The sequence below is a fragment of the Sebastes fasciatus genome, chromosome 10 (genome assembly GCF_043250625.1).
Source record: "Sebastes fasciatus isolate fSebFas1 chromosome 10, fSebFas1.pri, whole genome shotgun sequence".
NCBI lineage: Eukaryota > Metazoa > Chordata > Actinopteri > Perciformes > Sebastidae > Sebastes > Sebastes fasciatus.
Window position 1 is genome coordinate 8616789 of NC_133804.1, and position 21998 is coordinate 8638786.

General features: G+C 38.6%; 1 protein-coding gene across 1 annotated transcript in view; it reads left to right on the plus strand.

Moving 5' to 3' along the window:
* pigg (phosphatidylinositol glycan anchor biosynthesis class G (EMM blood group)) overlaps window positions 1–21998 on the plus strand; it is an 89326-nt gene that overhangs the window by 31891 nt on the left and 35437 nt on the right. Inside the window, exons 7-8 of the mRNA XM_074647925.1 lie at window positions 8313–8530; window positions 9297–9581. Coding sequence (XP_074504026.1) covers window positions 8313–8530; window positions 9297–9581 — 503 coding nt within the window. The remainder of the gene's footprint in view (window positions 1–8312; window positions 8531–9296; window positions 9582–21998) is intronic.

Sequence of the window (21998 nt, forward strand, 5' to 3'; positions counted from 1 at the left end):
GTCTATGAGAAAATGAGCCTACTTCTCACTTGATTCATTACCTCAGTAAACATTGCAAACATGAGTTTATGGTCTAAATCGCTAGTTTCATTTCATTTCATTTCGACGGCCAAAATGTGGAACTCGAGGCTTCAAAACAGCAGTCCACAAACCAATGGGCGATGTCATGGTGACTATATCCACTTCTTATACACCGTCTCTGGGTTTTACGGACCAGAGCTTTACTGTTTTAGTTCACTCTCACAGCTCTCATCAACATCAGCTGTTGTAAGTGAAAAAGCTCAGATAAACCCACTGTACATGACATGTGCACCACCAAACAGCACACGGACAGAGTTAGCAACTATCTGGTGAAAATGTTGGAGTATTTAGCAGCTAAAGCGCCAGATTTTCCCTCAGGAGTTGGTGGAGACCAAAAACAGAGCCAAAAGGAGAGAAAATATTATGTTGTTTTGTGTCTGCTGGATGCGTATACTGTACTTTATACACAGCTGTTTGCTAACACATTAGCTATAACTAGGGATATTACAATACCAGAAATGTATTAGTCAATAGCAATACTTGATTATCAATACCAATTCAATACCACCGTAAAAAGCAAGACTAAAACAATGAATCCAATGTACTTCAACATCCACTCCTTTATTACCATTTGCATACTGTTTTTTGTTTGGAAGTTAAACAGGTCATAATTCCCTCTCTATCATTTATTTTATATTGCTGTGAAAATATCTCCTCCAAACATCTGTATTCATTCAAGTTTCTAGCCAAAAACTACATTTTACAAGATTACATGTGAACACACCATGATAACGTTAGAATATACCTTCGCCCAATGCTAATTTTTACTGACTAGCCTGAATGCATCATAATGTAAATCAATTGCCCCTTCTGTGTTGACATCGGCAGGACGAGAGCTAGTTAACGTTAGCTGTTAGCTGCGGCCGGTAAGCAGCACAGTCCTGCACTGAGCTAACAGCTAATGTTAACTTGCTGTCGTCATGCCGATTTCAACTCGGATTTGTTGTTCACAATGTAGCATTATCAGGGAAAAAATAGGATATGTCCCTCAGAAGCAGCGATGGTGAATTTACTGTGTCCAAAACACATATTCTGTCGTCCCCTGGACAACGGGAGTTAGTCTCGAGCTCTGACGTTATCGGTACCGTAGAAAAACGAGTACCGACACATTTTCAGAATTTTGGTATCGACTTGGTACCGAAGTTCTCGTATCAGTTCTCGTGACGTCCCTAGCTACAATGACTCTGCAATATTATAATATGCCAATGTGATGCTGCCCCTAAGTGGCCAAAAAAAATGGTTAATGCTGCTTTAAAGAAATGAAATGTAGGTGTATACATGCTCTGACAGGTCTCTTTTACTGCTAGTAAAATCTGAATACTCCGCATAAGTTTTTGAGATAACATATGTTAGCTCAGACTAAGAGGATCACTGTCTTATTTAGATGATTGTTTTATTTGCATTCCGCTCCCAGTTTTGTGCTCGCAGTGTTTTCACTGAAGAAACACAGATGGCGCAGACTTATATTGACTCAGAAATGGTTTGCTGTGAGTAGAATTCCATCTTGTCATTATTCACACCATGTTGTCGAATACATCAAAGCAGCGTTTAACCTGAAGCAGTCCGAATAAGACGAGGGTAGAATCATCTCACAAGTTCAAACGATTCATCAAACCAAAGCTCATCATACTGGAATCTTTTATACAAAGACACATTTTGTAAATTTCATCTTGTCTTACATGAAAATTAATCCATTGAAACGCATGATTTTATTTTGGTTAATGGTCCCTAATGGTAGTGAAAAGATTGAAAATATTAGATTATGCTCCAAATGTTTCAGTTTATGGTATGTTTGCTATTTCTCCATAGTTGCAGATGATTCAAGAAGTGCATTTACAGGAAGTAGGGTACTAACAACTGCCATTAATACTGACCGTATGATACAACAGCAGGTTTATGAATAAGAAAGACTGAATCTAGCTTTACCAGGTATCCGCATGAGAAACAGGCAGACCTGTTCCTGTCATGTCAGGTTGTAATCCGTATACTGATTTCTTTAAGTCCGTGAATAAATGACCTTACAGCTGCGAAAATTCCACATGGGAGACTCACAAACAGTCTGCGGTCTGTTCTTGAACATTAATGCTGCCCACTCTTTGTGCTAATGCATGCACATATCCTCACTGAGTCGTGCTCCCTACTTTTATCTCGGGGTCACACTGTTTGTCAGCGTTATCCATCTCGCAGCCTCTCCCCCACGTCTCCCTCTCCGTCTGTCTCTTTGTTGCCGTCCCTCATTTTCACAAACATTTGGTACACCAATGGCAGCAATTACCATTGCTAGTGTTTGATCGGTCAGAAGTAATTTGTCTTATCGTTTTAAATGAGACAGAGGGAAGGAGGCGGAAAGAAGACTCTTTGATAACTGGCTTGTTTGGCAAATAATTGGACATGTAGCATTTCATTTGAAATTTCGTTATCTTCTAAGAAGCTGTTTTGCCTAAAAAATCTTTTTTAATAAATCAGTTATATAGTGTGAACATGGAATACTATTGACATGATGACCAAATAGATAATACGTGGTGCCAAGGTTGCTTACATATAAAAGACATTTTCTGAACACAGAAAGAGGCACAAAAACAGCTAGAACAACTCTGATGACAAGAAAATATGGAAATTTCACTCCTAATGTTAGAAGTCCATAAAAAGCATTAGAGGACTGATTTAAAATCAACACCCTGGATCTGTAAGAAGATTAACGGGAAGTATTAACTGCATAGCTAGTAAGATAAGTTTCAAATGGGGTCAAGAATCCTGTAGACGAATGACTGGGATGGGAGATGGATAGATGGGTGGCCATATGGAGGACATTGGTTAGTATGAAGGAGCCTCTTCCCAACGGGAATGTATACTCATTTTTCAATCATGCTAGCGGCACTGCTGATGGCACTGTCTGTAGGTCAGTCGGTCTGTGCACCACTTTGGTCCGGTCTGAAATATCTCAACAACTACAAGATGGATTGCCACTGAATTTTGTAAATTTTGATATTAAAGAGGACCTATTATGTGTTTGCCCTTTCCTTTAGTGTGTTATATAGTTTTTTGTGCAAGTAAAAGGTCTGCAAAGTTACAAAGCCCAAAGTCCACGCCAAAGGGAGTTACTCTACCCCACAGAGACTCTGCTCCTGAACTGCCTGAAACGCCTTGCTTGAAGTCCTGCCTTTTTCTTCCGTAACATGGTGATGTCACCAAGTAACACATTTGCATAATACCTGACTAGCGTCTAGTTTGGCCCACACTCAAACAAAGTTAGTTAGAGCGGAGCTGGAGTGGAGTCCTAATGATTTTGGTTCGGTTGATCAATCACAACAGAGTGGGCCAGCTGACCAATGAGAAAAGACTGGTGGGTGTGGGGGGCGCAGGAGCTCAAACAAAGCGTGGACAAAGGTGCTACAGCACAGCTGGCATGAAAAAAATTAAGCGTTTTTTCAACGTTAAAGCACGTAAACATGTTTTAGTAGAAACCCGAAATACAAGTTTGCACCTGAAATTTAGCTGTGAGCATGTTAGCATGTCCCCCCCCCCCCCCCAAAAAAAGCCCAGTGTGCTCTGATTGGTCAGCTGGCCCATTCTGTTGTGATTGGTCAACTGAACCAAACTCCACGGACTCCACTCCACTCCAGCTCTGCTCTAACTAGCTTTGTTTGAGTGCGTGCCAGACTAGCCGCTAGGCAGGTATTATGCAAAGTATTACTTGGTGACATCACCATGTTGCAGAAGAAAAGGCGGGACTTCAAGCAAGGCCTTTCAGGCAGTTCAGGAGCAGTGTTTCTGTGGGGGAGAGGATCTCCCTTTGACGTGGACTTTGGGCTTTGTAACTTTGCAGACCTTTTACATGCCCAAAAAACTATATAACACACTAAAAGAAAAGGGGAAAATCCCAAAAGCATATTAGGTCCTCTTTAACAAATTATATTTCAGTATCAAATATAAAATAACCTGCTCTCTCAAAGTTTCTTTTAAATACATTTTGTTCCGTCTTCAGTCATACAGACATTTGTATAATGTCCCAATTTTCAGTACATTTTGTCTTGTGTGTCCTATGTTGGATTGTAAGACAAATGTTCAGTATCCTCTCTAAAAGAAAATGTGTTCAACTGCCACAAACTTGCGAGTGTGGTAATCAGCAAATATTGCATTTTCAAAACTTGATTTAAAACTAACTACTTCCTTTCACATTAAAAAACGTACCGCTCTGGCAGCACATTTTCCACTCTATTTTAGTCCCTGGTTTCCATAGTGATGGGATGAAATGGAAATTATTTCAGCAGACCTACATTTGGATGTGTTGATTTTTTTTAATCTGTCCACTTGGGTAATCATGAAGCTGTTATGCAGTAGAATGTCATAGTTGTCACTGCTGGGAAACTCGCCTGGGATGATATTTTAAGTAGCATCGCAGTCGGACACCTGTTGGGGTCAAATCTTACTGGAAGGGAAAGAAGTCGCCTGAAAGAAAGCTGCCTTCTCTCTGAAAAAGAAATGTTGCTGATTTCAGCATTCACATTTGTTTCATCAGGGAGACAAAAAGTACTTCAATCGAAACAACATTTTGAAAAGATTTATAATGCCCAGACACCCTCAGTTTGAGTGTGACGCAATCGGATATTTTAGGACTTAGTCATTATTGTGCAATCTCTGTTTGGTTTTTGCAATCTTTGTCTTAAAGTAAGAACATTTTACAAGTTCAACTCTGGTGATACAAGGTTTAAACAACCTCCACGTCTCTCTGCCACATCCTCTGTCTGTCTGCCTTGTTTCTTTTTTTATACTGTTTATTTGATGGTTTTAATCCCCTCCAGTAATCACTCTGAAATCAAGATTGCAATAACTAGATCCAAAGTAAAAGTAATTAAAGTCCGCTCACTCTCCCAAATGGATTTTCTGACTCCTAGATTCCTCTTCCACAATCCAATAAATCGGTCCAATATGTTTTTGTATTCACCATAGTGGATATTCTTATTATATGGGCTATTAATGGGTGTATCTCCTTTACTGGATTATTTAGCCCTACATTTTTTTGCCAGGTAACGTCTCATTTGTAAATTATTATAAATATGTGATTTTTTTTTTACATTGCAATCTTTTTCAAAACATTAGATCTTTTTAAAAATTGTTTGATTTTGTATTTTTTTTCCTTTTTTTTTTACCTATGGCCATTATTGTATTCTTCATGCATGTGTTTTTAAGTTCTTTCATTATCCTTAGTTGTGATTTTAACAGACTGTTAAAAACCTGTTACAATATTCCCACATTTGTTGGATTTCTTTCCACTTTGTTACTGAATCATAACATAGCCAGACAGTGATTGGTTTAATTAAAACAGCATAGTCATAACTGATTAAATTGGGAAGAGACAGTTTTCTTTCTTTTTTTTTAACCTTTATATATTCAGGGGAGATTCACTGAGAGCAATGCTCTCTCTCTTGTTCAGGAATGCCCTGATCACATTCACACAGTTACACATTCACTCCTCAGTTCCCCAAGCACTTCGGTTGTTTTGGTTGTACTAAGTTTTATACAAGGCTTTCATCCTTTCCAAATAAATGTACTAAAGATTGTTTTTTTAGGTCTATGATTAGGCATGTTTTGGACAACAAAATATTAGTCTTGGTAAGATATTTGTTTTCAAGATGTTAATTCTCTGTGTTATTGTTAAAGGTATCAATGTCCTATGTCAGTACTCCTGTCTGTTTCTCCAAATTGTGGGCGTGCCGGAAGTTTAGGTAATAAACCGACTATGAATAAGTACCTCATACAACCCCACTTCAAAACACCCGAACTGTCCCTTTAATAAGGCCCAAGTATCTTCATATTGTCTATTATCCAAGGCCCAATTAAATACATTACAAAGCAAAGGTATTAGTAAATTTGGACTGCCCTTATAAAAGTAATTTGTAAATCCATCACTGTCTGCTTTGTTTCAATCTTCATATTGTGTTTTCTTGTGCTTCTAACCTCAGGCATCTTGGAGGGCCATTAACCAATCCCTGTACTTTTAGACAGATGAAACACGGCCAGGGCCATCGATATTGTGTGATTCATGCCTGTGGCTTAAGGTTCTAATATTTCTACCAACCCCTCTGTCTGGCAAAGCCACAGTCACTATTTATCACCCCTATGCCTATGCTGCTGAGATAGGTGTTACACTACAAAATATTGTTTTTAGGAGTGTGTGTGTGTGTGTGTGTGTGTGTGTGTGTTTCTCTGACGTATACCACAAATCAATCCTCCACATTGCTTTGTCCTTGAACGTGTTCCTAAAGCACTGAAGTGAAATGAAAGCAGGCATCATTTCGTCTACTTTGAGTAAACATGTGAATGAGTCATAGCTTGTCATCATTAGGATCCTTTCAGGACTAAATGTTTTTTTTACCACAGGCATATTATTATATTTTCAATTTAAGGAACATTATCGACACAGGAAACGGAACAAGAAAATACTGAAAGTTAATAGATTTCCCGTTTAAAACATCCAACATGCATCAGAATGATTGATGAAGTCATAAATAGGAATTCTTATTCACAAGACAAGGAAACAAATAGTAAGAAAATGCCTGTATTTTCTTTATGATGAAATACAGCAGGATATGCAGCAGTCTGAAGAGAAGTGAGACAAAGCACTCCAGACTGCCTTAACTTTTCTTCACGTTTTTCATGGTAGATAATAGTAAAAAAAATATAATTTCTGCCAGTGGTTCCAACTCCATCCAGTCGTAGCTTAGCATCTAACCATGGTTGTAACGTTGCTAATAGAGTGTTGCAGGAATGAGTCCTAAAACCTGGAAATGAGTTAGCATTTAAGCACTTTGGGTTCCCTCGTCTCAAAGTCAATGAGTTTTTTGAATGGGTTTTTGGTTAGATGTCTGAAATAAGGTCTGTGGATAAAGGTAACATTTTTATGTAGATGAATATTTAAAATAAAAAAAAAATCTATATTATATTCACAGAGCTTTTAGAAAGGATAAAAAGTAAATTGTTTTCTAAAAACAAATTATTATGACTTGAATTTATCATTTTAAACATTTTGGCGGGTCCAAAATGAATGTTTTGTTTATTTCTGTTGAAGATATCTGACGTTTGGCTCCCACTTCTAACAAGGCTTGTGAGTCGATAGAATAACAGTGTTGGTATCACGTGGTATCTCTGTGTCGTCAGCGATAAAGTTGCCAGTCAGTGTGGAAAAACAACTGGATGCGTTTCCCTTTGAGTGCCTGGCAACCACTTGTTGTGAAGTGAATGCAATGGAACGGGGGAGGGAGACGGCGACATCTACGTATCTATGTAGTGGCTCAATGTTATCAATGTTATCAATAGCACCTTTAACGTTTTGTTCTACGACATAACATACATCAGTAAATACCCCACATGTGAATTTTGAAGCTTTTACGTGTCTTTAAAAAGGCGGTTGTGAACATGTGGCTAAATGAGACTACTAAACGTCATCACGCCGAACACTTGTCCGCCTTTATCTTAGTGGTGGTGATGTGAAGTCATGCGACCGTTGTGTAGTTTGTTTATAGTCAAACGTTAGCTTTTTACTTCTGGTGATTGCATTCATGCTTCAAAAATGATAAAAGTGGCGTTCATTTGTGAAGATTATCTTGCTAAACAAAATGTATAAGTATTGTAAACGTTTGTTTGCCACAGAGCTTATTTTCTGCAATAATCCAAAATTTGATGGAAAAATCCCATTGGCTTTTTGTCAAGGGAGCCAAGGTGATGCTATCTGAGTATACGTCATCCCTGGAGCACTCTATATGTCACAATACGGTGACAGATTGTTGATATAAATAATGCCACCAATTGACAACAGTGTGCTCATATGATACTGAAAATATTGCTTTCAATTTGGAGGCAGTCTGCCAACAGAGTTTGGAGTTATATAATTGAAAAACACAGATTGTTTGGCCTGGGAGATAAATTTAATTGTCCTGATGCATCAGATGGTATTAGGTGATAAATAAACAGTGCAAAATGAATGTGACGTCGCATCTGGAAACCCACAGAGGTTATAAATGAGATGCTGCAAATGTCCTCATTTTGACAAATCTATAGCTGCTAAAGTTCCAACAAGAAGTTTGACAGCATATCACAGTAATGCCAAGTCTTTGAGTACCTGACAGAAAACATCAAGTAATCCCAGATTACTGCTCACTGTAAAGCCACACTATGTAAACATGCCAGTTGTTGATACCGGTGTCCTCCTCCCCACTTCTCTCTGATTCCAGAGGCAGGCTTTGAGCAGTTCCGTGTGGCAGAAAAGGCTCATGGGAGCTGGATGAAGCTCTTCCTGGAGGGCAACACCTCTGAAGTGCTCACCAACATGGGCAACAAGGTGCTGAAGCAGTATCTGGAGGCCCTGGCTTCCATGAGCTCGGCCCTCAGCAAACAGCTGGGCAAGTACGACATGTACTCCATGATCGCAGGCATGGTGTTCGTGTTTCAGGTAAGTGCAGAAGAATTTCGTTCATCCTGAAACTTGGCATGTACTGTACGATTTTAGCCCATTTCTGGTCCAAAGTTTGAGCCGCACAACTCATAGTAGCTTCGTCGGGCATCGTTCGCCGTGCACTTTACAGCGGGGACCAAGGACCGATTAACTCCTCCAGACCGGTCGTTGGACAGTCGGATGAATTTCTGATATGTCAGAAACTTCCACAGGCTCTCGCACAGTTAAAGCAGAGCCACGAGCCGATTTGTCCTAGTATGACATGGTTGGTACCAATGGATTCCTTGGGTTCATATGATACCAGTGTCTTCACTTTACAACCTCTGAAAGATTGAATAGCGGCAGGCTGACAGATTTTTAAGAGGTTAATTAAAAATCGATAGTGTTTTGGAGAATTGATACAGTATCGCACAACATAATATTGCGATACTCATGTGTATCGATATTTTCTTACACCACTAATACAAACTGGATGTCATGCCCGTTCACATGTGGTGTGTGACAGTTGTAGTTGTCTGTTAGTGTTGTTTGTTTTTATTGTAGTAACCATTTTTGTGCTGCCCTCTTGGCCAGGTCACTCTTGGAAGAGAGATTTTAATCTCAATGAGTTTTTACCAAATAGGATATATATAAGGATATACAGTATATACTGTATATACTGTTCAAATAAACTGTAGGTTTCTGTGGTTGTAAGTGTTGAACTAAAAGTTCTTCCTCTCTCTCTCTCTCTCTCTATTCTCTCCCTCTCTCCTGGCCCCTTCAGCTCCTGTTGGTCTTACTGCTGGCTATGCCTGAAGCCCTGAGCGGTGACGCAGCAGTGGACCTGCCCATCCTCTCAGCCCTACTCTCCCTGCCTTTCTACCTCCTGTGCCTGCTGCTCGCCTCGGTGCACGTCTTGGTGTGCACATCTGCCGAGAGCTCCTGTTACTTCTGCAGCCTCTCCTGGGGTCTCGTGTTTGCCGCTGTCGCCTTCTCCTCAGCAATGTTTTGCGTTCTGGTCTCTATGGCAACGCGGCGACTCCCCCTGGGACCAATGATTCACGGGAAGGTGAGTCTGTGCACCTAAATATACCACCAAAACACAGGTACAGAGTGGAACAGATGTTTGCCTTCAAAAGGAGTGAACACGTGTGTGTGCTATGTCTGCATGTAAAACCTCAATATGCAGCCTTGTTAACCAGTTCAGCTGGTCTGTGATTGATTTATAACAAATAATATTAAAAGCAGCAAAAATATCTAAAGTTAGTTCTCCATCCAGAAACGGCTACATTTACTAACTTGTGTAATGTGTAATACCTGGCCACATGCTTGTTGTGGAAATTGCCTGTAAGCACTCAAACACACACAAAAAAAATGCACAAAACACTGATGGGTTAAAAAAATATATATATTGTATACAGTACAGTATATTGGAATACCTTCACCAAGAAGTCAGAAAGAAGTGTCTCAGCTCAACAAACAAACAAACGAACCACATGATTAGCCCCTGTGTTGCTTATGCAAGAAGACTGATTGGTCAAAAGTCATAACTGCCTTTCTGCTCTATATCTGCTACCATAATGTGAAACAAGCTCTACATTATATGTCCTACAGCTTGTGATACATTAAATACAGTTTGCCTTTCTCTAAAATGTGGATGATACTTATGCTCCAAACAAATAGAAAGCCAACTACTTACTAACAACAAGGCAAGAATACGCAAAATTCGACCAAACTGCTGAAACTGTGAGAACTATTCAAAATAACACTGCTGCTAACAACTGTCATAATCTTCACGAGTTAGCGGTTAGCAGAGTTCATTCATTCATTATCCGTAACCGCTTATCCCATTCGGGGTCTCTAGAGCCGATCCCAGCTGACATTGGGTGAAGGCGGGGTACACCCTGGACAGGTCGCCAGAGTATCACAGAGCTGTAGCAACTCAAATTCAGCCAGTGCAAACCCCAGCACCGGGGTCTGATTCCAAGCGACTGCCCCAACTCTCCGCTGAATCAGCAAACTTTCTGTTGCTGATGTTCCACAGGTTAGATCCTGCGCTCCACCAGCCAGCTGAGACTCCTGGCTCTGGGGTTTGTGCCGGCTGAATTCGAGCTAACTGCTAACTGAAGGTCCATCTCCCGGAGCCGCCGCACACTCTCCTCCCAGCATAATAGTCTCATGGTGGCTCGTTTCTGCCACTTTAGATGTAATCCATTAAACAAATTATCAAAACATACTACAACGTGATTGACAAGCCCTTGGGGCAGCTCTACTTCATCGTCCTCTCATGAGGGCAGATTGGACACTACAATGGCTCACTATCGCCTCTCGAGGTACAAGTGGTATTACAAGACAGGACGGGCCGGGGCTAGCCGGTTAGCACGCTCATTTCAGTAGATATCTCTGCAACACAATACATAGACGTCCTTGACATAACTGTAACCTCTTCACATTCTGTTGACAATGTTAGCCAGATCTTCCACATTGCACCTTTTAAAAGATAGATTTTAGCTTTTATGATTTAACTTGTCACTTCCTTTAGGTAGAGAATTACCTATTAGACTATCAAAATGTATTTGAGAGAAACTCTTCTAAATCCACTGAGGCTCAGGGGGGATGGCACTCTCTTGTCTGTTGTACCCCACTTTGTGATTTAGCTAAGTTGGCAAAGTCTTTACTAATGCAGCCTTAAGTCACTTGAATGTGCTGTGAAACAAAAGCCTGGGAAAAAGTTTTAGTAGATTTTCTTTGATCTGTGACAATTGAAAAATCACTCCCCCAAAAGGCGTCTGTAAAGAAGTGTTTCAGCGAGTGGCTCTTAATCGATTTAAGACTTTGGGCACCGTTTATATTAATTAAATGGTGCTTGGCCGTATGCACAGCTTATATATGTATTACTCCTTAATTACTTTTCCAGTGTTGTACAGGGAATTGGTACAGTAATAAGTAAGGAGTAGCTTTAATGTTGACATTTTTAATGCAGTTATGTATGTATGTGTTGACAAAAATATATTGTTTTATGTTGACACATAAAAAGTATGAGAATCTTTACGACAGTGACTGTGAGAGTTACAGAGAAGGAACTCAGACTCAGTATTTCTAAAACTCCAGAGTTGAACTGTTGAAGCCAGCAGCACAACAAAGGGAACATGATTTTGTTACAGATGCTGCTACAGTCGGTTCGGCTGCAGGTTTACTCCATGTCCCACAAGTCACAGGCTCCCATTGTTTTCAAAATCCATTAAAACCCATTCGCACACTGCCGCATTGATGAACATAATCCATCATTTTAAATAGCATATGTTTTGTATTATTTTTTAACACGACTTTATAACCCCACAATCATTGCACTCCGTATCAAAAGTGTTCCAGTCTACCAGAATTGAATCTGTGGAGATCATTGTGTGTCTCCAGCTAGATGGTGCCCTCCACTCTGCATTATATTTTGCCTTTTTGTTGCCAAAAGATGGTTACGTCAGTGTGGCATGATGGGAAAAGTTAAAATAGTCTTAAGAACTTTGACTAATAGCTGCATTATAAAGTTAGAAAAAAGTCAAGTCAAGTCAAGTCAAATTTATTTCTATAGCACATTTAAAACAACATGAGCTGACCAAAGTGTTTTACAGACATGGGCAGAATAAAAACAGAATAAACTATGTGCTGGTCAACATAAAGTATTATGTCAGTCAGTGCAGCAGTAGACCATGGATATATTAAAGGAATACTTCACCCACAGAATGACCATTTGTATATCGATTACTCACAGCGTGTTCCCTTGAATTCTTGAAGAAAACTTTGTTTTTCTCGCATGCCTCCACGGTGAACGGAGAATCCAAACACGGAGTAAATCCTTGATGCATTTTTGTGATCACATTTGTATTATTATTTGAACCGAAGAGATGTAGACATACAATCAGCAATACAGCAGTGAATAAAGGTGATCACACAAAACACTATATATAAAGGACTGGTCAGTAAGATTTAACAATAATATCACAGACCACAAAAAGCACACATATTAAGTCACTATGATGAATGCAGATGAATATACATGCATAAACATACATACGTATATGCATAACATCTACACACCACATGCACATCCTACACTAAAGAAAAAACACATATTTATGTATATATATATATATATATATATATAGTATAGTATAGTATATGTACTGTATATACATACATACATATACATACATACACATACATACATACATATATTGTATAAACGTACACATATACATACATATACACACATACAGTTTATACATACATACACATATAGATAAATATACTGTACATATACTGTACACACACACACACACATATATATATACATACATACATACATAGCAAACATGCATACTGACATATAATACATACTAACATATTTCACAATCCTTGATGAAATGAAGTAACTGGAAGCCAGGTTTAAAAACAGCAAAACTATATCAAAACTCTGTTTACAAACTCACACAACTCGTGCACTATAATCCAAGCCTCATTTATCCAGTCGTATGCTCACTACTTCCCAAACACATGCCAATTTGACCAAAATCATACTATTTAAAACTCTTCCGTCACTACCGTCTCATGCTTGTGCAGGCCAGTAGTCCTACAGTACCTTCATGACGGTTATAATGTTCGGTTTTTATTGGCGTTTTGGAGGCGGTGATTCAACTTGGATGTATTTTGTTGTTCTGTTGAACTGTATTATACTAACAGGTGTTTTGTATTATTTCATATACTGTATATATCAATGAGGGTAGGCTGAATAACAGAAACACATCTCTGTTTAATGCAATAGAGTTCAACAGCACCTTAAACTTTATCCTCCAAAATGATCATAAAGTTGACTCAACAAAATCTGAACATTAGAACCATCGTGAAGGGAGGATTTATTGCAGCACTGTTGCATTAGACAGCATTAGTTTAAGCTAGGTGAAGCTCTTCTTTGGCGGACTTCCTGCTGGTTTCCCGCATACATGAATTGCATGAAAATAATTTAATGATGCAACTCTTTGAGGCTTTTGTTGAACCCAATAGTTCAATTTTTGGAATAATGCAAAAAGTCTTGTAGAAGTTCACAGCTGTTTATTTTGTAATGATGCAATTATGGCCACTTCATCAAAATGTCAGCTGTTTTTAAAACTCTTTTGAAAACAGTGGGACCTTCTGAACTTTGAATAATAAAACAGGCTTTAATATAACAGACACAAGGAGGGTCTGACTTCACTGAAAATAAATATTAAAACAATAAATATATTGACATTGACGATATTAAGGCTGTCAATCGATTAAAATATTTAATTGCAATTAATTGCATGATTGTCCATAGTTAATCGCAAATTATTTGCACATTTTTTATCTGTACAAAATGTGCCTTTAAAGGGAGATTTGTCAAGTATTTAATACTCTTATCAACATGGGAGTGGGCAAATATGCTGCTTTATGCAAATGTATGTATATATTTATTATTGGAAATCAATTAACGACATAAAACAATGACAAATATTGTCCAGAAACCCTCACAGGTACTGCATTTAGCATACAAAATATGCTCAAATCATAACATGGCAAACTGCAGCCCAACAGGCAACAACAGCTGTCAGTGTGTCAGTGTGCTGACTTGACTATGATTCGCCCCAAACTGCATGTGATTATCATAAAGTTGGCATATCCGTAAAGGGGAGACTCGTGGGTACCCATAGAACCCATTTTCATTCACATATCTTGAGGTCAGAGGTCAAGGGACCCCTTCGAAAATAGCCATGCCAGTTTTTCCTCGCCAAAATGTAGCGCAAGTTTGGATTGTTAATTAGCCTCCATGACTTGGTTGGTACCAATGGATTCCTTGGGTTTTTTAGTTTCATATGATATCAGTATCTTAACTCTAGCTTTTAAACTGAGCCCACTACTACCTAAAAATCGCTAAAGAATCGTTAAAGAAATTAGTGGCGTTAAAACAAATTTGCATTAACACGTTATTATTAACTCTGACAGCCCTATTTGATACATTTACATGAGCTTTATCCTTTAACTGAATGGGAAAGCCAGAACTTTGTGAACGCATCATTATAAATGACTTAAATTAGTAATGTAATCACAGTTACAAAGGTAGGCCATATTATGATGAATACCAATCAGTATGTTTTAATGTAAATTGTCAAACTAATATGAGGATTAACAGAGAGAAAAGAGAACACATCATCTGTAACGCCCCACTGTTGTGTTGTGGCAGTGCTTTAGATGGTGTTTGGTAGTTCAAATTTGTTTCATAAATGTTTTATGTTATTTTGTCTTCTCCCTATAACAGCTATGTTGAAATTTACTCCCAACTAATAAAAGTAATTGCCAGCGATGTTTAGATCGCTCCTCTAAATGTGGGCAATCAATCAGATATATTGGGACTAGTTCTTCAGAAGGTGGAAGCTTTCAGTCTTTAGTGTTTGTTTAAATTGGTCTAAAAGATGAGTCCTCTTTACTGCTGCACCTCTTTGCTCATTATAATTTATCTGTAAAGGTTATATCTCATTTCCCTTCTGGGAACTTTGCGAAAGTGCTGATAGGGCAAAAAAGTCAGGAGAAATCCACTCGGGCCATTACAGTTGGGTGGAGAAATAAACTCCCAAATCTATACTCTGGAGCATGTGGAGGAAATATACTGTAGATTTTTCTGTGGCTTCCTTGAAAAGGCTGTGGAATATTTTCTTTGAGTTTGAATGTCATACAAGTGTCAAAAAAATGTGCACATAGCTCAGCTGGCAGGTAATGACTGGACTAGTAAAGAGAAGTAAGGAAGTGAGAAGTGCTTCCTCATCCAGCAGCAGATTCTTGAGAAATCACCACTTTGGCTAGAGAGGAAAAACAGTTGTGGCTCGACTCATGCAGGCGAGCAAAAAAACGAACTTAACCAATGAATGCATCGAACATGTACAATAAACTCAAAGTATTTAGAAAAATTAAGACTACACCCTTTTGTCTCTGTGAATGACGACAAAATGAAAGAGAAAATAGAATTTACTGCCCATTATTGCTGCAACTTACAATTTATTTCTTTATTGTTTAATTTGTGATCATATTTTTGTGGGGCTGTCAAAGTTAATGCAAATTTGTTTAAACAGCACTAAACACATTAACTTAACTTGCAATTTTTAGGTTGTAGCTGGCTCAGTTTTTAAGCTAGAGTTAATTTACTGACTAAAGTCCTATACATTTAGCCGCCACTGGCTGCTGATTGGTGAGAGTTGTTAAGACATGTGCTCCGAACAAACGATATACAGTTTTCCAATACTTTATAACATGGCGTTTATTTGCCCATCATTTCCATCCGTGTCCGTCACTTCTAATACGTTTTTCTCTCTTGGTTGAGACAAAACAGCACACGATGTCCTTTGATACACACAAAAGAACCTTATAGGAAACACAATAATGCAATAAACATAGGTCACGATCTCCTCAAAGCACAATAGCACACACAATGTCCTAAGCACAGTCAAAAACTGTTTGCTTCTCCTAATCAGCTGCACCTGTGGTAACTGGCATGTGGCTTATGTGAGCTACCTGAGGCCAGCCTCTGCCAACATACATCCGCCATACACCCCCTAGTGCTTGGAGGCACATTACACCTTACAAAATAAAATACCAAAAAATAAAATACATGGCTCCTAGAGTGACATCATATAAAACTAGAAAAAACCTATCCATTGGTCCCAACTGTTGATACCAACCATGGTACCAATACCACCATACTAGCTTGTTGTGAAGGAGGCTAAATAACGCTCCGAACTTGCGCAACATTTTGGCGAGGAAAAACTGGCATGGCCATTTTCAAATGGGTCCCTTGACCTCTGACCTCATGATATATGAATTAAAATGGGTTCTATCGGTACCCACGAGTACTGCTAAATGCAGTACCTGCGAGGGTTTCTGGACAATATTTGTCATTGTTTTGTGTGGGTAATTGATTTCCAATAAAAAATATATACATGCATTTGCATAAAGAAAGCATATTTACCCACTTCAATGTTGATAAGAGTATTAAATACTTGACAAATCTCCCTTTAAGGTACATTTTGTGCAGTACTTTTGACAGCCCTCATTTTTTCATTAATTGACTTATCGTTCAGTCTAAAATAATGTCAGAGAATGGTGAAAAACCCAAAAGGTCACACATCATAACACAAATATATTAAATAGACAATGATGTAAAACTGAGAAAAGTAGCAAATCATCACATTTAAGAAGCTGGAACCAGAGAATGTTTGGGCGTTTCGCTTGATAAATGACTTCATAATAATAATCGATTAATGTTTCAGCACTACTGTCTGTGTGTTTTAATGATTTATGTGAAGAAAGTAATGCAATTACACGTAAGTCCATATCTTAAATGCATATGAAAAAAGAAACATCTGCAGAAGAATCAAGTGCTGGATTCTGATTGGCAGACCGTTCCAGCCACACAATTGAAATGATACAGGCTATAAAAGCTCATAACAGTATACTTTTATGGATAATAAACTCTAGCTGTAATCTGTCTTCAGCTATAAAAGCTGTTCTTGTGTTCATTTAGTCCTGAACCTTGCTGCAGATATATTTTTAACTACAACTTCTAACTAGTCTTAGAGGGACAATATATAGTACAGTAAAACTACAGTAGCACATCAGCTTCCTTACTTTGACTTGCAGTTGATGTTGGAATCAATTTTAAAATATTATTTATTACTTTGAAAGCAAATGGGTTTGTTCCAAAAAGGTGTACAGTATATCTTGTTCCAAAAACGGTGATTAAACATTTACAGTCATGGCCTGTCTTTATGGCCAAGATCTTTATCTCTGTAATAACCTGTGTGAGGAAATACAATTAGTAGACTCTGTGTCCTCTAAGTCATGACTGACAAACTCATTTCGATATTGAGATTAGATAATAAAGCCTTTTTTACTGTTACGCTATATTAGTATTGGTAATGAATTTGCAGGAAGTCCCCTGTGACTTTTCGGGAGGTATTAAATCTGCTTTTGCCAAATATTTTGCATCTTTTTGGACAGTTTTCAGCATCCTTTCAATTTACTTAAAGGACCAGTGTGTAACAATTAGGAGAATCTATTGGCATAAATGGAATATAATATTAATAAGTATGTTTTCTTTAGTGTATAATCACCTGAAACTAAATATCATTGTGTTTTCGTTGCCTTTGAATGAGCCGTTTATATCTACATATGGAGCGGGTCCTCCTCACAGAGTCCGCCATGTTGCACCGCCATGTTTCTACAGTAGCCCAGAACAGACAAATCAAACACTGTTAACGTTTCCTGCTTGGGCCGGGGTCGATAACGTTACTCGCTGCTGCCGCTTTCTCTCTCGCTTCCCCACTCACTTCCCATGTACACACATATTCTAAACACTGGCTCTGATCCAAATGACCTACAACTGGCTCTAGTGAGGGCCCTTGCGTTTTTGTGTCGGCCAACCTAGTTCTCCAACACGCTTGGCACACGGGAGATGCCTCAGTTGGTTGCAATCTGCAACCTCACCGCTTCATACCGCCAGATCCTACACACTGCCCCTTTAAATACTTGAAAAATACAGCTCGAGTTACCATTTAAGGGGAAAAAGAAGGAAACTATTGTGCAGAAAAGTTCCAAAATGAAAGACAGAAAGGGTGAGAAAGTATCTAAAGTCAGGCTGTTGTATTATAAAATCACTTGAATCAGTTTGGGTCAAAGTGCAAAGCTGCGCCTGCTTTGGCTTGACTAATGACTGCATTATGGGCGGCATCCAAACCTTTTATTAGAGGCATCCTGATTAGTTTCTCTGCAACTGGAAGATTAAGCACTCTCACTAACTCACCACTATGACAAAAATGTGATTAGAATTCTAGTTGAATGAATTTTAATAACCGAAAGGTGAGTGTTCATTTAAAAAAGTAATGTCTATAAAGGAGGAGACAAGTGGGCCAATATTAACCCTTATTAAATCTATTAATTCTCTCACAACGTTTGTAAGGAGCCAAAAATACAGTTTAATAAGCTTTTTGCTTGAGTTAGGATATCCATATTTCACATGAGAAAGCTGGAAAGTCCTATCACAAAGGGTGTTTCCCAACTGCATGATGGAAAGTCGTGTTCAATGGCCTGCCTATATGATAAATCATATCCACATATTAGACCCAAAAATGGTTGAAGTATTTCCAGAGGTATGGCGACTCATTTGTCAGTTTCATAGTACTTCTGCCTGAAGTCATGGAAATATGATATTGACTGGCATGGATGCAAAGATGGCACCAGAGGTCCTCTAATAATTTTTACATTTTAGACCAAAAGGTCATCATCCTGTCATTTCACTGTGCTTTGTCATGATGCAGAGAAGGCCATTGACAGGGCAGAGGAGTAATATCCTTTATCCATCATCAGCACATTAGGCTTCAGTTCAGGTTTTGATTGATGGGCGTTCTATTGTACATGTTGGCCCCGAGGCTGCTTAGAAAATCTGTCTCCCTATTGTGCTCTTTAAATCAACAGATCCTAGCTCTCATTCATTGTTTCAATCGTAAAACAGTCTTTTTTGATAATTAAAGGAATAGGTCAACATTTATTCACCTTCTGGCGTAGACGTAGATGACAAGATGGATACCACTCATATCTGTCCATTAAAGGCAGGGTCGTGATCTTGAGAAATAAGCAAGTACACTACAATGATCCGACTGAAAGACCCAGCCAAGTGTTGCCAACTTTTCCAATGAAACTAGCAAGTAGCACGAGCTCCAGAAGTCCCTAAATCTAGCAAGAAAGTTTCCAAGTTGGCAACACTGACAGTTCGTCCTTTTGGGCCTCCCTCCAATGCCATTCCCCCACCATTATCATTACGAACATAAACATAGCATAATGAACGTGAACGACGAACATGGCTATTGTTAGTACTCACAGCTGTCAAGCTAGCAGCTTGAGGAAGACTCCGGTGACGCGCAATGAGTGAACGGGCAAAGTGCATGCCGATAGACAGGAAGGTACACAGGCAGGCAGGTAGCCCGTCCAATCATTACATTCGGGCCGAATTAAATGATTGGACGGGTTTATTACAGTACTGCGACAGCCACAGATACTGGATTTTTTTTCTTTTTTTTGTCAGAGCATTTGATTTATTGATTGCTGTTGGGATGTAATGAGAATGAGTAAACTAATATAACAAAATATGTTTCTAGAATCTTTACCAACCCTTCCTTTTGATATAAGGCTACAGCCAGAAGGCAGTTAGCTTAGCCTAACACAAACACTAGAAACAAGTGGGAAACAGCTAATCCATCTACCAGGACCTTTAAAGCTCACTAATTTGCATGCTATATATTTACAAGTTTGTTAAATCCATTCATAAACCGGAGTGTAAAAATGTCAATTTGCCGTTTTCCGAAAGATTATGTGTTGGAATATTTCTTCGTTGGGACCAGTACTTTCCTGGAGACGCAGCTTTAAATTTGGTGTAATACGTTCACATTTCTCTGTTTTTGGTTGGAACTCTGATAGCTACATTTGGGATAAGTTTTAGTTACCCAAGAGCTTTCCTTGGTAGACCTGAGAAAACACTTTTAAAATAGTGTAATTCATGTTTATTTCTGATTTATGACTAGAAAAACTTGACAGGTTCCCAGCTTTCAGATGATGTACACCACTTCTATGTGACATCTATTGTTGACCTGCTATCTCCCCCTAAAGACCCCCTGTATCCCCGAAAAAAAAGACAAAAACAGGTCTATTGTGGGTCTCAGAGGGTTAACATCGGTGTTTATTGATCAAACAGAAGGGGGCCAATTATTGATCCTTGTGGTACTCCGCAGGTCATGCTGACTTGCTTGGAAGTAAGATTGCCGGTGGAGATAAAATGATTCCTATCTTGGAAGTTCGACCTGAACCAGTTCCGAAGCGCCCAACACAGTTTTCAGACTAGCCCAACAATAGGTGTGATCAACTGTGTCAAAAGCAGCTGTGAGATCTAATAATACCAGAATTTGGAAGAAATTGAATCAAATATTTGTGATATATTGCTTAGGTATGCAAGTTACAAATTGCAAGTTGAAAACTAAATTGTATCAATAGTATATCAATAAGGTAATAATAATTATATATAAATGCTGATGCATTCTAATTTATTTTCAGTAATACTTCCATTACGCTTGTCTTCCATCTACTTTGAAACAACGCCATGAACACAGATGAGTATGCAGGAGACTTAGTGAAGGAAAACGTGAGGAATTGTTGCTTTTGAGATTTCACAATTTGCCGACCACTGGAGGAGAGAGAGACTCCAACAGGGAGCAGTGGAGCTGGAGAAACATATTACAGCTCCCTCTGGGCTGTGACATGTTTTATTTAAAAAACAAAGAAGTTGTTGGCATACAGGACATTAATCCTATTCTCAGTAATGCAACGGTAACTCAGATTTTGAAAAATGAATGGACAGACCCTGCTTAACCAAAGACTCAACCCTGAAATATGTGCGGGATACAGAACTATATTTTGTGATAATTAAGTAACATACAGGTTATTTAATCTGGGAGACATTCATACGGAACTTGGAAACAAAAATTGCGATTGACAGTTTCATAAAGAAACAACCTAGATACTTATAATGTATGAAAATGTATGCAGCCTAGAAGCTGTAGATCCTAAATTTGCCACAGCTGAGTGATGATGTTTTCCTTATTTTGGAACACAACTGCCAGAACTAAATATTTAATGTCACAGCATGTTGTGTATGGTAAACAGGCATATGTCTGAATGCTGGGAAAAACAAGTATGAGACAGTCCAGTCCCAGAGTGAACTGGTACTGTAGCCACCAGATAGTGTACGTACGGGCTTAGCCTCTCTTCGTCATCAAGGTGAACCCAGGCTATAATGTATGTCTTTATTTGGTAGTTGTTTGTTGGGCTAAAATATTACTGCTGAACTAAGAGGTTGGCTGAACTTCATTTGAACTTGCTTTTCATGGTGATGTACCGTCACCCCTGAACCAAAATAATTTACATACAAGTATGCGATTAGACAAACACCAATTTTAAAAATGTGATGGAAATATCCATAAGTGGCCGACATCAATTTATGAATGACAGGTCACGGTCACTGTCTGCTGCACTATGGCAAACATAAAAGAAAGTCCTCTATGCTGTACATACCGTAGAATGTGATGACTGAATCATGTATTAGTAATAGGGCTATCAATCGATTAAAATATTTAATCAAGATTAATCGCATGATTGTCCATGATTAATCACAATTAATCGCAAATTAATCACACATTTTTCATCTGTTCAAAATGTACCTTAAAGGGAGATTTGTCAAGTATTTAATATTCTTATTAACATGGAAGTGGGCAAATATGCTTGCTTTATGCAAATGTAGGTATATATTTATTATTGGAAATCAATTAGAACCCATTTGCATTCACATGTCTTGAGGTCAGAGGTCAAGGAACCTCTTTGACAA